Below are 13524 nucleotides of genomic sequence, written 5' to 3'. Positions count from 1 at the left end.
TATTTTATAAATTTCAAAATGATTAATTTAAAAACAAATACCTTAACCTTGGGAGGAGGTGGACATTTGAAAACTTGCTTATCTCTAGACTCTTAAGGTCAGTGGGATGGCCTAAAATAGAGCTGATGTTACCATTAATAAATTGTATTGATGTGAAAAAAATACAAATCTTTTTTTTTTAATATTTATTTTTATTTTTGGCTGCATCAGGTCTCAGTTGTGGCATGCAGGATCTTTCGTCACGGCGGGAGGGCTTCTCTCCAGTTGTGGTGCTTGGGCTCCAGAGTGCGCGGGCTCAGTAGTTGCAGCACTTGTGGGCTTAGTTGCTCTGCGGCATGTGGGATCTTAGTTCCCCGACCAGGGATCGAACCCGCGTCCCCGGCATTGGGAGGCGGACTCTTAACCACTGGACCACCAGGGAAGTCCCCCCCAAAAATTCAAATTTTTAATGTTAAGTTTGTAGTAACTCTTCCAAATTAAGTATGTTCACTCAGTGAATACTTATTGAGGGTTGCCATCTGTTAGCCACTCTTCCATGTGCTGCTGGGAGCTCAGCATTAAATAGACTCCCTGCCCTCATGGAGCATACATTCTAGTGACACACACACATACAGTCTTCCAATTGTCCTTTCTTTCTGTTGCTCTTTCATTCTCTTCTCTGGCCTGCAAACATGATTAGATCTCTTCCAGTCTCCTGGAATGGTCTTTCCAGAATGCAGATGTGATCTTGCCACTCCTTGGCTCTTATTTCTCAATATCATACCCCAGAGCCTTCCATAGGCCCCATCTCCATACCCTACACCCCAGCCTCATTGGTCTCACTTCATCTCTGAAGCAATTCTGAACATCCGCAGCTCACATCTTGTTAGTTCTCTGGAATCTGTCTCCTCCTCCTGTCTGTCTGTCAAGAGTCCTCTCAAATCTCACCTTCTCTCAGAAGTCCTACCGGATCCTCTCCTTTCTCTGTAGTTACACAGCACTGTTCATTCATTCATGCATTCAGGCAGCAAACATTTCTTGACATCCAGAATGTGCCAGGCACTGGGGGTACAAAAATGAAGATATAATCCTTGCTTTCAAAGAGTTCAGTCCAGTCAAGGAGAGAGGCAGGCAAACCGGTGATTAAGTGCTCATGTCATAAATGCTGGTAATGATAGGCACAGTGTCGTGGGAGCCGAGAGAGGCAATTAACCCAGGGCTGGGAGTGACAGGGACAGCTTCCTGTAGGGGGCAGATGGATGAGCTGATTTGAGTTACACTTTGATTTAAAACCATGTAGGGAACTCCCGGCGGCTTGGGGTCTATTCCCTCCACCGTCACGGAACTGCCCCGGAGCCCGAGGGGAGAGCGGCCTCACTGAGGCTGCCGGCTCCGGAGGGGCCCTGGCGGCCAAAGCCGCGACAGTCGTGAGGACGGCGGGCCGTTGTTTCAACAAGTAACTTAAAGACAAAATGGAAAAACAAGGAGGTTTGTGCCTGAGATCATGTTGATGTGAAACCGGGGATGGCCACCTTGTGCCAGCCGTGTGGATGAAAGGCTCTTGGTGCTGCAGCCAGGAGTCAGTGCTGTGCCTCTGAGATGGGAGAGCCAACTTCAGGACACTGGTCAACAAGAGACCTCCCAGCTCCACATAATATCAAACGGCGAAAATCTCCCAGAGATCTCCATCTCAACGCCAGCACCCAGCTTCACTCAACGACCACCAAGCTGATCCAGCCTCATCCACCAGAACACAGGCAATAGTCCCCTCCACCAGGAAGCCGACACAACCCACTAAACCAACCTTAGCCACTGGGGACAGACACCAAAAACAACGGGAACTACGAACCTGCAGCCTGCAAAAAGGAGACCCAAAACACAGTAAGATAAGCAAAATGAGAAGACGGAGAAATACACAGCAGATGAAGGAGCAAGGTGAAAACCCACCAGACCAAACAAATGAAGAGGAAATAGGCAGTCTACCTGAAAAAGAATTCAGAATAATGATAGTAAAGATGATCCAAAATCTTGGAAATAGAATAGACAAAATGCAAGAAACATTTAACAAGGACCTAGAAGAACTAAAGATGAAACAAACAATGATGAACAACACAATAAATGAAATTAAAAATACTCTAGATGGGATCAATAGCAGAATAACTGAGGCAGAAGAACGGATAAGTGACCTGGAAGATAAAATAGTGGAAATAACTACTGCAGAGCAGAATAAAGAGAAAAGAATGAAAAGAACTGAGGACAGTCTCAGAGACCTCTGGGACAACATTAAATGCACCAACATTCGAATTATAGGGGTTCCAAAAGAAGAAGAGAAAAAGAAAGGGACTGAGAAAATATTTGAAGAGATTATAGTTGAAAACTTCCCTAATATGGGAAAGGAAATAGTTAATCAAGTCCAGGAAGCACAGAGAGTCCCATACAGGATAAATCCAAGGAGAAATATGCCAAGACACATATTAATCAAACTGTCAAAAATTAAATACAAAGAAAACATATTAAAAGCAGCAAGGGAGGGCTTCCCTGGCGGCGCAGTGGTTGAGAGTCCACCTGCCGATGCAGGGGACAGGGGTTCGTGCCCCGGTCCGGGAAGATCCCACATGCCACAGAGCGGCTGGGCCCGTGAGCCATGGCTGCTGAGCCTGTGCGTCCGGAGCCTGTGCTCCGCAACGGGAGAGGCCACACAGTGAGAGGCCCCTGTAGCGCAAAAAAACAAAACAAAACAAAAAAAACAGCAAATAACACATAAGGGAATACCCATAAGGTTAACAGCTGATCTTTCAGCAGAAACTCTGCAAGCCAGAAGGGGGTGGCAGGACATATTTAAAGTGATGAAGGAGAAAAACTTGCAACCAAGATTACTCTACCCAGCAAGGATCTCATTCAGATTTGATGGAGAAATTAAAACCTTTACAGATAAGCAAAAGCTGAGAGAGTTCAGCACCACCAAACTAGCTTTACAACAAATGCTAAGGGAACTTCTCTAGGCAAGAAACACAAGACAGGGAAAAGACCTACAATAACGAACCCAAAACAATTTACAAAATGGGAATAGGAACATACATATCGATAATTACCTTAAATGTAAATGGACTAAATGCTCCCACCAAAAGACACAGATTGGCTGAATGGATACGAAAACAAGACCCATATATATGCTGTCTACAAGAGACCCACTTCAGACCTAGAGACACATACAGACTGAAAGTAAGGGGATGGAAAAAGATATTTCATGCAAATGGAAACCAAAAGAAAGCTGGAGTAGCAATTCTCATATCAGACAAAATAGACTTTAAAATAAAGACTATTAGAAGAGACAAAGAAGGACACTACATAATGATCAAGCGATCGATCCAAGAAGAAGATATAACAATTGTAAATATTTATACATCCAACATAGGAGCACCTCAGTACATAAGGCAAATACTAAGAGCCATAAAAGGGGAAATCGACAGTAACACATTCATAGTAGGGGACTTTAACACCCCACTTTCACCAATGGACAGATCATCCAAAATGAAAATAAAAAAGAAAACACAAGCTTTAAGTGATGCATTAAACAAGATGGACTTAATTGATATTTATAGGACATTCCATCCAAAAACAGCAGAATAAACATTTTTCTCAAGTGCTCATGGAACATTCTCCAGGATAGATCATATCTTGGGTCACAAATCAAGCCTTGGTAAATTTAAGAAAATTGAAATCGTATCAGGTATCTTTTCCGACCACAACGCTATGAGACTAGATATCAATTACAGGAAAAGATCTGTAAAAAATACAAACACATGGAGGCTAAACAATACACTACTTAATAACGAAGTGATAACTGAAGAAATCAAAGAGGAAATCAAAAAATACCTAGAAACAAATGACAATGGAGACACGACAACCCAAAACCTATGGGATGCAGCAAAAGCAGTTCTAAGAGGGAAGTTTATAGCAATACAAGCCCACCTTAAGAAACAGGAAACATCTCGAATAAACAACCTAACCTTGCACCTAAAGCAATTAGAGAAAGAAGAAAAAAAAAAAACCCAAAGTTAGCAGAAGGAAAGAAATCATAAAAATCGGATCAGAAATAAATGAAAAAGAAATGAAGGAAATGATAAAAAAGATCAATAAAACTAAAAGCTGGTTCTTTGAGAAAATAAACAAAATTGATAAACCATTAGCCAGACTCATCAAGAAAAAAAGGGAGAAGACTCAAATCAATAGAATTAGAAATGAAAAAGGAGAAGTAACAACTGACACTGCAGAAATACAAAGAATCATGAGAGATTACTACAAGCAACTCTATGCTAATAAAATGGACAACCTGGAAGAAATGGACAAATTCTTAGAAATGCACAACCTGCCGAGACTGAATCAGGAAGAAATACAAAATATGAACAGGCCAATCAGAAGCACTGAAATTGAAACTGTGGTTAAAAATCTTCCAACAAACAAAAGCCCAGGACCAGATGGCTTCACAGGTGAATTCTATCAGACATTTAGAGAAGAGCTAACACCTATCCTTCTCAGACTCTTCCAAAATACAGCAGAGGGAGGAACACTTCCAAATTCATTCTACAAGGCCACCATCACCTTGATACCAAAACCAGACAAGGATGTCACAAAGAAAGAAAACTACAGGCCAATATCACTGATGAACATAGATGCAAAAATCCTCAACAAAATACTAGCAAACAGAATCCAACAGCACATTAAAAGGATCATACACCATGAACAAGCGGGGTTTATTCCAGGAATGCAAGGATTCTTCAATATACTCAAATCAATCAATGTGATAAACCATATTAACAAGTTGAAGGAGAAAAACCATATGATCATCTCAATAGATGCAGAGAAAGCTTTCGACAAAATTCAGCACCCATTTATGATAAAAACCCTGCAGAAAGTAGGCATAGAGGGAACTTTCCTCAACGTAATAAAGGCCACATATGACAAATCCACAGCCAGCATCATCCTCAATGGTGAAAAACTGAAAGCATTTCCACTAAGATCAGGAACAAGACAAGGTTGCCCACTCTCACCACTCTTATTCAACATAGTTTTGGAAGTTTTAGCTACAGCAATCAGAGAAGAAAAGGAAATAAAAGGAATCCAAATCGGAAAAGAAGAAGTAAAGCTGTCACTGTTTGCAGATGACATGATACTATACATAGAGAATCCTAAAGATGCTACCAGAAAACTACTAGAGCTAATCAATGAATTTGGTAAAGTAGCAGGATACAAAATTAATGCACAGAAATCTCTGGCATTCCTATACACTAATGATGAAAAATCTGAAAGTGAAATCAAGAAAACACTCCCATTTATCATTGCAACAAAAAGAATAAAATATCTAGGAATAAACCTACCTAAGGAGACAAAAGGCCTATATGCAGAAAATTATAAGACACTGATGAAAGAAATTAAAGATGATACAAATAGATGGAGAGATATACCATGTTCTTGGATTGAAAGAATCAACATTGTGAAAATGACTCTACTACCCAAAGCAATCTACAGATTCAATGCAATCCCTATGAAACGACCACTGGCATTTTTCACAGAACTGGAACAAAAAATTTCACAATTTGTATGGAAACACAAAAGACCCCAAATAGCCAAAGCAATTTTGAGAACGAAAAACGGAGCTGGAGGAATCAGGCTCCCTGACTTCACACTATACTACAAAACTACAGTAATCAAGACAGTATGGTACTGGCACAAAAACAGAAAGATAGATCAGTGGGACAGGATAGAAAGCCCAGAGATAAACCCACACACATATGGTCACCTTATCTTTGATAAAGGAGGCAGGAATGTACAGTGGAGAAAGGACAGCCTCTTCAATAAGTGGTGCTAGGAAAACTGGATGGGTACATGTAAAAGTACGAGATTAGGTCACTCCCTAACACCATACACCAAAATAAGCTCAAAATGGATTAAAGACCTAAATGTAAGGCCAGAAACTGTCAAACTCTTAGAGGAAAACATAGGCAGAACACTCTATGACATAAATCACAGCAAGATCCTTTTTGACCCACCTCCTAGAGAAATGGAAATAAAAACAAAAATAAACAAATGGGACCTAATGAAACTTAAAAGCCTTTGCACAGCAAAGGAAACCATAAACAAGACCAAAAGACAGCCCTCAGAATGGGAGAATATATTTGAAAATGAAGCAACTGACAAAGGATTAATTTCCAAAATTTACAAGCAGCTCATGCAGCTCAATAACAAAAAAACAAACAACCCAATCCAAAAATGGGCAGAAGACCTAAATAGACATTTCTCCAAAGAAGATATACAGACTGCCAACAAACACATGAAAGAATGCTCAGCATTATTAATCATTAGAGAAATGCAAATCAAAACTACAATGAGATATCATCTCACACCAGTCAGAATGGCCATCATCAAAAAATATAGAAACAATAAATGCTGGAGAGGGTGTGGAGAAAAGGGAACACTCTTGCACTGCTGGTGGGAATGTGAATTGGTACAGCCACTATGGAGAACAGTATGGAGGTTCCTTAAAAGACTACAAATAGAACTACCATATGACCCAGCAATCCCACTACTGGGCATATACCCTGAGAAAACCATAATTCAAAAAGAGTCTTGTACCAAAATGTTCATTGCAGCTCTATTTACAATAGCCCAGAGATGGAAACAACCTACGTGTCCATCATCGGATGAATGGATAAAGAAGATGTGGCACATATATACAATGGAATATTACTCAGCCATAAAAAGAAACGAAATTGAGCTATTTGTAATGAGGTGGATAGACCTAGAGTCTGTAATACAGAGTGAAGTAAGTCAGAAAGAGAAAGACAAATACCGTATGCTAACACATATATATGGAATTTAAGAAAAAAAAATGTCATGAAGAACCTAGGGGTAAGACAGGAATAAAGACACAGACCTACTAGAGAATGGACTTGAGGATATGGGGAGGGGGAAGGGTGAGCTGTGACAAAGCGAGAGAGAGGCATGGACATATATACACTACCAAACCGCCTGGAGGGGTAGGATAGGGAGGGTGGGAGGGAGGGAGACACAAGAGGGAAGAGATATGGGAACATATGTATATGTATAACTGATACACTTTGTTACAAAGCAGAAACTAACACCCCATTGTAAAGCAATTATACCCCAATAAAGATGTAAAAAAAAAAAAAAAAGAAAGAAATGAAGGGAAAAAAAACCCCAAAACCATGTAGTTCTTCTTGAAGTCAGCTTAAACAGAAATCTAAGGGTTTTTTAAATTGTACATTTCTCTGTTTGTCCCTATAGATTGTAAGCCCCCAGAGGACCAAAGTGTAATTGTCATCTCTGTGTTCCCCTAGTTTATTGAGTAGAGTGGAACCAAGGTGTAATATGCATTCTGTATGTTCTTCTTAATCTTCTGCAGGTCACTAAAAGTCAGGTTTTAATTGAATTTCAGAGACTGACAACTGTGACTTATGTTTTGGTGTTCATTCTCTGTTTTTGTAGTATTCATATTTACTAACAAGCCAGCTGGAGTCTCAACGAATCTACTGGGAAAACAAGATAGTTCGGATAGAGAAGGACACAGCAGAGGAAGTAAGTTTCTGGTCTGGTGACTGCTGAAATGCCACATGCCAGGATAGCCTGATGTTGGGGGGAGAAGGAAGAGTACAGGGAAAAAGGGGTCTCAGAGTCTTCCTTCTCAGTCTCATCTATAGGTAGAGAACTGGTTTACCTCTAAAAAGAAACCTTTGTTACATGTCAGTTAAATCTCAACAAAGCTGGGGGCTAGTAAGGGGTAGGAAAAAGAAAAGATTTGGAATCAGTTGGCTCACCCCAGTAACCTAACTCTACATCAAGTTTCCAGGGAGAAGTAGTAAACACCTGACTTGTCATTATGCTAGAGACTTAGCCCCAGAAGGTCGTATCAGGGAACAAGAAATTGTAGACCACAATGAGAATGAAGTTAGTCAAAAAGAGGAAAAGGAAGAGACAGAAATACGCTATTGCAAATGTAATCAACTAAGCATAATTTAAAAGGAGAAGGGAAGCAGACATATATTCTCACCTAGGATTAGTAAATCAAGAAGATTTTATTGTGTGCTGAGCCCTATACACAATTTTATTTTGTGCTGAGCCCTATACTAAGTTAAGGAAGAAATAAAATACTTGCTACATACCTGAAACCAAAGAAACCTTGGACTTAAAGGCTTGGTATTTTGGGGTTCGGATGTTGTTTGTTTGTTAACTTCAATCAGGTTTTCTAGTGCCTTGTGCAATTCCATTTAAAAAATAGAAGTATGTGCATGAGGGTTTGTACTTTCAGTCAGCCAGTTGGTTTGTCACCTTGGGAACAGCTGCTTTGGGGAGCTGAATATGCGCTCCTGAGGCAACAAGATGGTGCTTTGAAAATGAAGGGAATAAAATTAGGCAGAGATGCTGAAGTGGTCACCATGGCACCTTATTAGTCTAGGGCAGTAGTCTTGAAAATTTAACAAAATAATGCTTTAAAGAAAAGGCCATTCACTACTCGGATGGATAGAAGAGAAAAGTGATGTGATTTTGGTGGAAACCCGGCCCAGAGTGGCCCAGAGCTCCACCTGCTTGGTTTGCCCTTTGGCTCCAGCATATACAAGGAACCCTGAGGGTTCCAGACCAGGGACTTTGAAAACCAGTGAGCGCCTGAGTGTTCGTGTATAACTAGGGCTCTGGGAACCGTTATCAGGACCTAGAGACTGTTCATAATTCAGTCATTCTCTTAGTGTTAAGTAAAGGCTTTTAAATGTTTTTAAATGATTGACTTAAATGATTATTTTTAAAGTGATTATTTTAATAACTTTGCGAATCCTCACCAGCAACTGGGCCCTCAGATGGGGGGACTGCAGAGCTGGGTTTGGGGCTCACCTCAGTGGTAGCTGGTGTTATCGTGGAGCTTAGCAGGCAGGGCCAAGCTTTCACTTTATGCCAGGCCCATGGGCCCAAGTTTCTGAGTATGCCTACAAATGAGGAGAAATCAGGTTTTTTCATTAAGGCTTAACACCAGCTTTAAAATGATCTTTGGTGAAAAGTTCATGATGAAATTCTTACAGAAACCTTCTAAGCAATGGAAGTGCCTTTCCAGAGGGGCTTCAGGTCACTTGACATACTGTTCTGAGTAGGGCTTGATTGGAGTCCACGTGGGAAGGAGGTGCGTCTGATGGCACTCACAAGGCAGAGCAGAGGTCGCTGCCACTTGGTGTCAGGTTTGGGGCTCCCAGGGAGGAGCACTGGCAACTCCATGCAGCCTCACTAATGGGTTTTTCTATGGGCTGTACCAGCGTGAGCACCTAAAGTGCTTTGTGCAGACCCTTGAGAGCTAAGCTCAGGATTCTCTCTGCCCTTTAAGACTCTTTAGAATTAACTGCATTCCCTAACACATGCCCATGGAAAGCAAGTCAAGGGGCAGGGAAGCTAAAAATGTGAAACTTGTGTCTACTTTTAGGTAGGGATAAGGTAGAGGCAAGGGCAGCCCTAAATAAAAAGCTCGAAAAGGATATTTTGTTTTCTAGTAAAAAATGTCACTTATCCGTAAGTTAATTGGTGATGCAAGCCTTTTGTTCCTGCTGCTGTCCTCCTTTTGACCAGTCCTCTGTCCGTTGGCACCTTCAGCAGTAGAGCACATGCAGGGAGAAAACAGTAACCGTGCATTTCACTGGCAGAGATTCTTGGTCATGGGCCTCATATAAAGGTAATGTGGGGGAGGAGAGGAGCTGCAGATTGAAATTCACTGCGGACTTCAATTATAATACTATTGCAGTCCCCCGATGCCTTAGGTAGTACAATTGCTGTAGTATGTGAGCAGAGTCTGTTCTGGAAAATGAAGCTCATACCCACTTGAAGGTTCATAGTTTTAGTGGGGCCATGTATAAGAGCATAGAGTAGGCCATCAGTACAGGTGCATTCCCCTAAAGATACCTCTTTTCTTTTTAAACCTCTAGCTCCATAGAGAAATTGCTCTTTCTCCAGGTGTGGATTGTGAACTGAGTTTGGTGGCTACAACTGGCATTTTTATTAGCATAGGGTAGATGTCAGAGTGTATCACATTTAATATTGTTTTGTGAAACTTTTGTATCAGGGTGTGTGTGTGTGTGTGTGTGTGTGTGTGTGTGTGTGTGTGTACGTACTAAGTGTTTCTTACTGAGGGCTAATGGTCAGAAGTGCTTTTAAAACCACTAATTTAGGACTTCCCTGGTGGCGCAGTAGTTAAGAACCCGCCTGCCAATGCAGGGGACACGGGTTCAAGCCCTGGTCCGAGAAGATCCCACATACTGCGGAGCAACTAAGCTTGTGTGCCACAACTGCTGAGCCTGCGCTCTAGAGCTTGCGAGCCACAACTACTGAGCCTGTGTGCCACAGCTACTGAAGCCTGCGTGCCTAGAGCCCATGCTTCGCAACGAGAGAAGCCACTGCAATGAGAAGCTCGCACACCGCAACGAAGAGTAGCCCCCGCTCGCCACAACTAGAGAAGCCCGCACGCAGCAAAAGACCCAGTGCAGCCAAAAATAAATTTTAAAAAAACAAACACTAATTTAAGCCATTGTAACATTTGTCTCTAGCAATATCAGAAACCTTTTTGAGGTTACTAGATATTTTTTATCTTGATTTAAATGTGTTTAGCTTATTGTCTTTAGTGACCAAAACAGTTTGGTTCCTTTTGATGGTCATTTCTGTCCTTTCCAATTTCCCTAAACTGACAGGAGTCAGTTTAAGAGAAAATGTCAGAAGGATCTAGTGGTCTTATTTTAAAACAATATTGAGGAGAAAATTAATACCAAATAGAATGAGAGCAATTTGAAAGCTATTTTTATTTTTATGACATAGAGGAACTTTTAGAAATCTCTCTTTAATTGCATGTTCTTCCAACTTAATGACGTTGGCTCTAAAGTTAATTTCTACAAAACAGTTAATTTCTTATTTAAAAAAAGAGGGAGCAGTGCTGTTAGAGACCTGCTAGGCGAGCCGTAGCAAATGTTTAAAAAGAAAGCGTTAAGGGCTTCCCTGGTGGCGCAGTGGTTGAGAGTCCGCCTGCCGATGCAGGGGACGCGGGTTCGTGCCCCAGTCTGGGAAGATCCCACATGCCGCGGAGCGGCTGGGCCTGTGAGCCATGGCCGCTGAGCCTGCGCGTCCAGAGCCTGTGCTCCGCAATGGGAGAGGCCACAACAGTGAGAGGCCCACATACCGCAAAAAAAAAAAAAAAAAGAAAGCGTTAAAAGTAGTGGCCCTTTTTCTGGCGTGATGGATGTTGCATGCATCACGGATCTCTGCTAAGAGTTTAAATCTTGCCAAGAGGTCAGTTTTCCTTTGCTGTAGAGCTTTGGCCTCCCGTATAGTGCAGAGAGAGTTTTAGAAATTGGCTTTGGACCCAGACTTGGGGGTCCAATCTTGAACCCATGTCACTCGAGCTGGGTGACCTTGGAGTGTATTGCCTCACCTTTCTCTAAGCCTCAGTTTCTGTAAAAAGTTTACATGCCTAAGTCATAGGCTTGTTATAAACAATAAATGAGATACTACCTATAAAACACCTAGCCAGGACCTGGGCCATAGGATTTAAATTCTCAGTCACTTCTGTTCCTATTATTATTATTATATCACGATCCACCTGTCTTCCTGTGTCCTTAGACAAGTGGAGTGGAGGTGTTTCCCAAGTCTGTAGATCTTAACACCTGTGTGAATCCAGTGTCTACATAACTAGACTTCCACAGACTCCTTGCTAGGATTGCTGCCATCTGACACATAATACACCAGAATTTTTAATTTCTCTTAAGTTTTTAAGACAATGTAATTTGAATTCTCTCTGTAAATTGCCTTTATATAAACTCAAAATAAAAACTGCTTATGTTCCATATGGCTTCACAGTACATGAGTAAATTAATAGTGAAATTGGACGGAAAAAAGCACCAAACAGAATCACCTGTTACAAGTAACTTCAGATTATTTGGATAATACAATTGTCACTTAAAAGCATGGATTTGAACTGCACAGATCCACTTATATGTGGATTGTTTTCAGTGGATACCTGCTACAGTACTGCAGGATCTGCAAATGGTTGCATCCACAGATGCAGAACCATGGATACGGAGGGCCGACAATAAAGTTATACTCAGATTTTCGACTTCAAGGAGGGTCGAGACCACACATTGTTCAAGGGTCAAGTGTAACTTTTAGAATATGATCTCAAGAGTTAAAAAACTGGTCAGTTAAGAATTGGAGATTCTGCCCTCCTACACTGTTGATGGGAATGTAAATTGGTGCAGTCACTACGGAGAACAGTATGGAGGTTCCTTAAAAAACTAAAAACAGAACTGCCATATGATCCTGCAATCCCACTCCTGGGCATATATTCAGAAAAGATGAAAACTAATTTGAAAAGAAAAATGCACCCGGGTGTTCATAGCAGCACTGTTTACAGTAGCTAAGACATGGAAGAAACCTAAATGTCCATCCACAGATAAATGGGTAAAGAAGATGTGGTATATATATGCAATGGAATATTACTCAGCCGTAAAAAAGAATGAAATAATGCCATTTGCAGCAACATGGATGGACCTAGAGATTATCAAACTAAATGAAGTAAGTCAGACAGAAAGACAAATATTACATGATATCACTTATATCCAAATCTAAAAAATAATACAAATGAATCTATTTACAAAACAGAAACACTCACAGACATAGAAAACAAACTTATGTTTACCAAAGGGGAAAGGAAGGGCAGTATGAGATTAACAGATATTACTATATATGAAGTAGAAAGCAACAAGGATTTACTGTATAACACAGGGAACAATATTTACTGTATAACACAGGGAACAATACTCAATGTCTTGTAATAACCTATAATGGAAATAATCTGAAATATATATATATATGAATCACTTTGCTGTACACCTGAAACTAACACAATATTACACAATATCATCAACTACGCTTCAATTTAAAAACAAAGAATGGGGAGTTCTGGTCTGGCCTCTGATAAATCATCTCATGCTTTACAGCCTGAAGCTCTTTCTTTACCTTCTGGCAGTTTCACTCAACATTCAGTAGCTCTTGACCCTCTTGATCCTGGTTTAGAGAAATGGTAAGAAAAAAAGGATTTCTCAAAATTTTTATTCCTATTGCAGAAATTCTTTCAGATAATGGTCTCACCTTTTCCAAATTTGGTTTATCAAAGTTAAAGACAGGTAATTGGGAAAAAAAATTGTGATATTAGCCCCAAAGGCCACACAGCTTTGTCTTTGTGAAGTGAAACTGATCTCTGTTTGCTCTTTCAGATTAACAACATGAAGACCAAATTTAAAGAAACAATTGAGAAATGTGATAATTTGGAGCACAGACTAAATGATCTCCTGAAAGAAAAGCAGTCTGTGGAAAGAAAGTAGGTATAACTGGCCTGTTCTTTTAATTAGCTTTTTTATTCTAAGAGGTTCCATAAACAGATAATCTCCTTTATACCCATGGACACACTCTCATTGTCAAGTGTGTATCACCAGGTTTTCAGGGCTCTCC

At 40.6% G+C, this 13524-nt stretch overlaps 1 protein-coding gene across 2 annotated transcripts in view; it reads left to right on the top strand.

Moving 5' to 3' along the window:
• The window catches only part of BRAP (BRCA1 associated protein), a 37488-nt gene that overhangs the window by 19432 nt on the left and 4532 nt on the right, over positions 1-13524 (top strand). For both annotated transcript variants that reach the window (XM_082668161.1, XM_082668162.1), the window contains 2 exons: positions 7486-7575; positions 13290-13393. In XM_082668161.1, coding sequence (XP_082524287.1) covers positions 7486-7575; positions 13290-13393 — 194 coding nt within the window. The remainder of the gene's footprint in view (positions 1-7485; positions 7576-13289; positions 13394-13524) is intronic.

The sequence above is a fragment of the Grampus griseus genome, assembly GCF_964374135.1.
Source record: "Grampus griseus genome assembly, chromosome: 12".
NCBI lineage: Eukaryota > Metazoa > Chordata > Mammalia > Artiodactyla > Delphinidae > Grampus > Grampus griseus.
The sequence above is the reverse complement of the archived record's forward strand: the minus strand, read 5'-3'. Positions and strand labels throughout refer to the sequence as shown.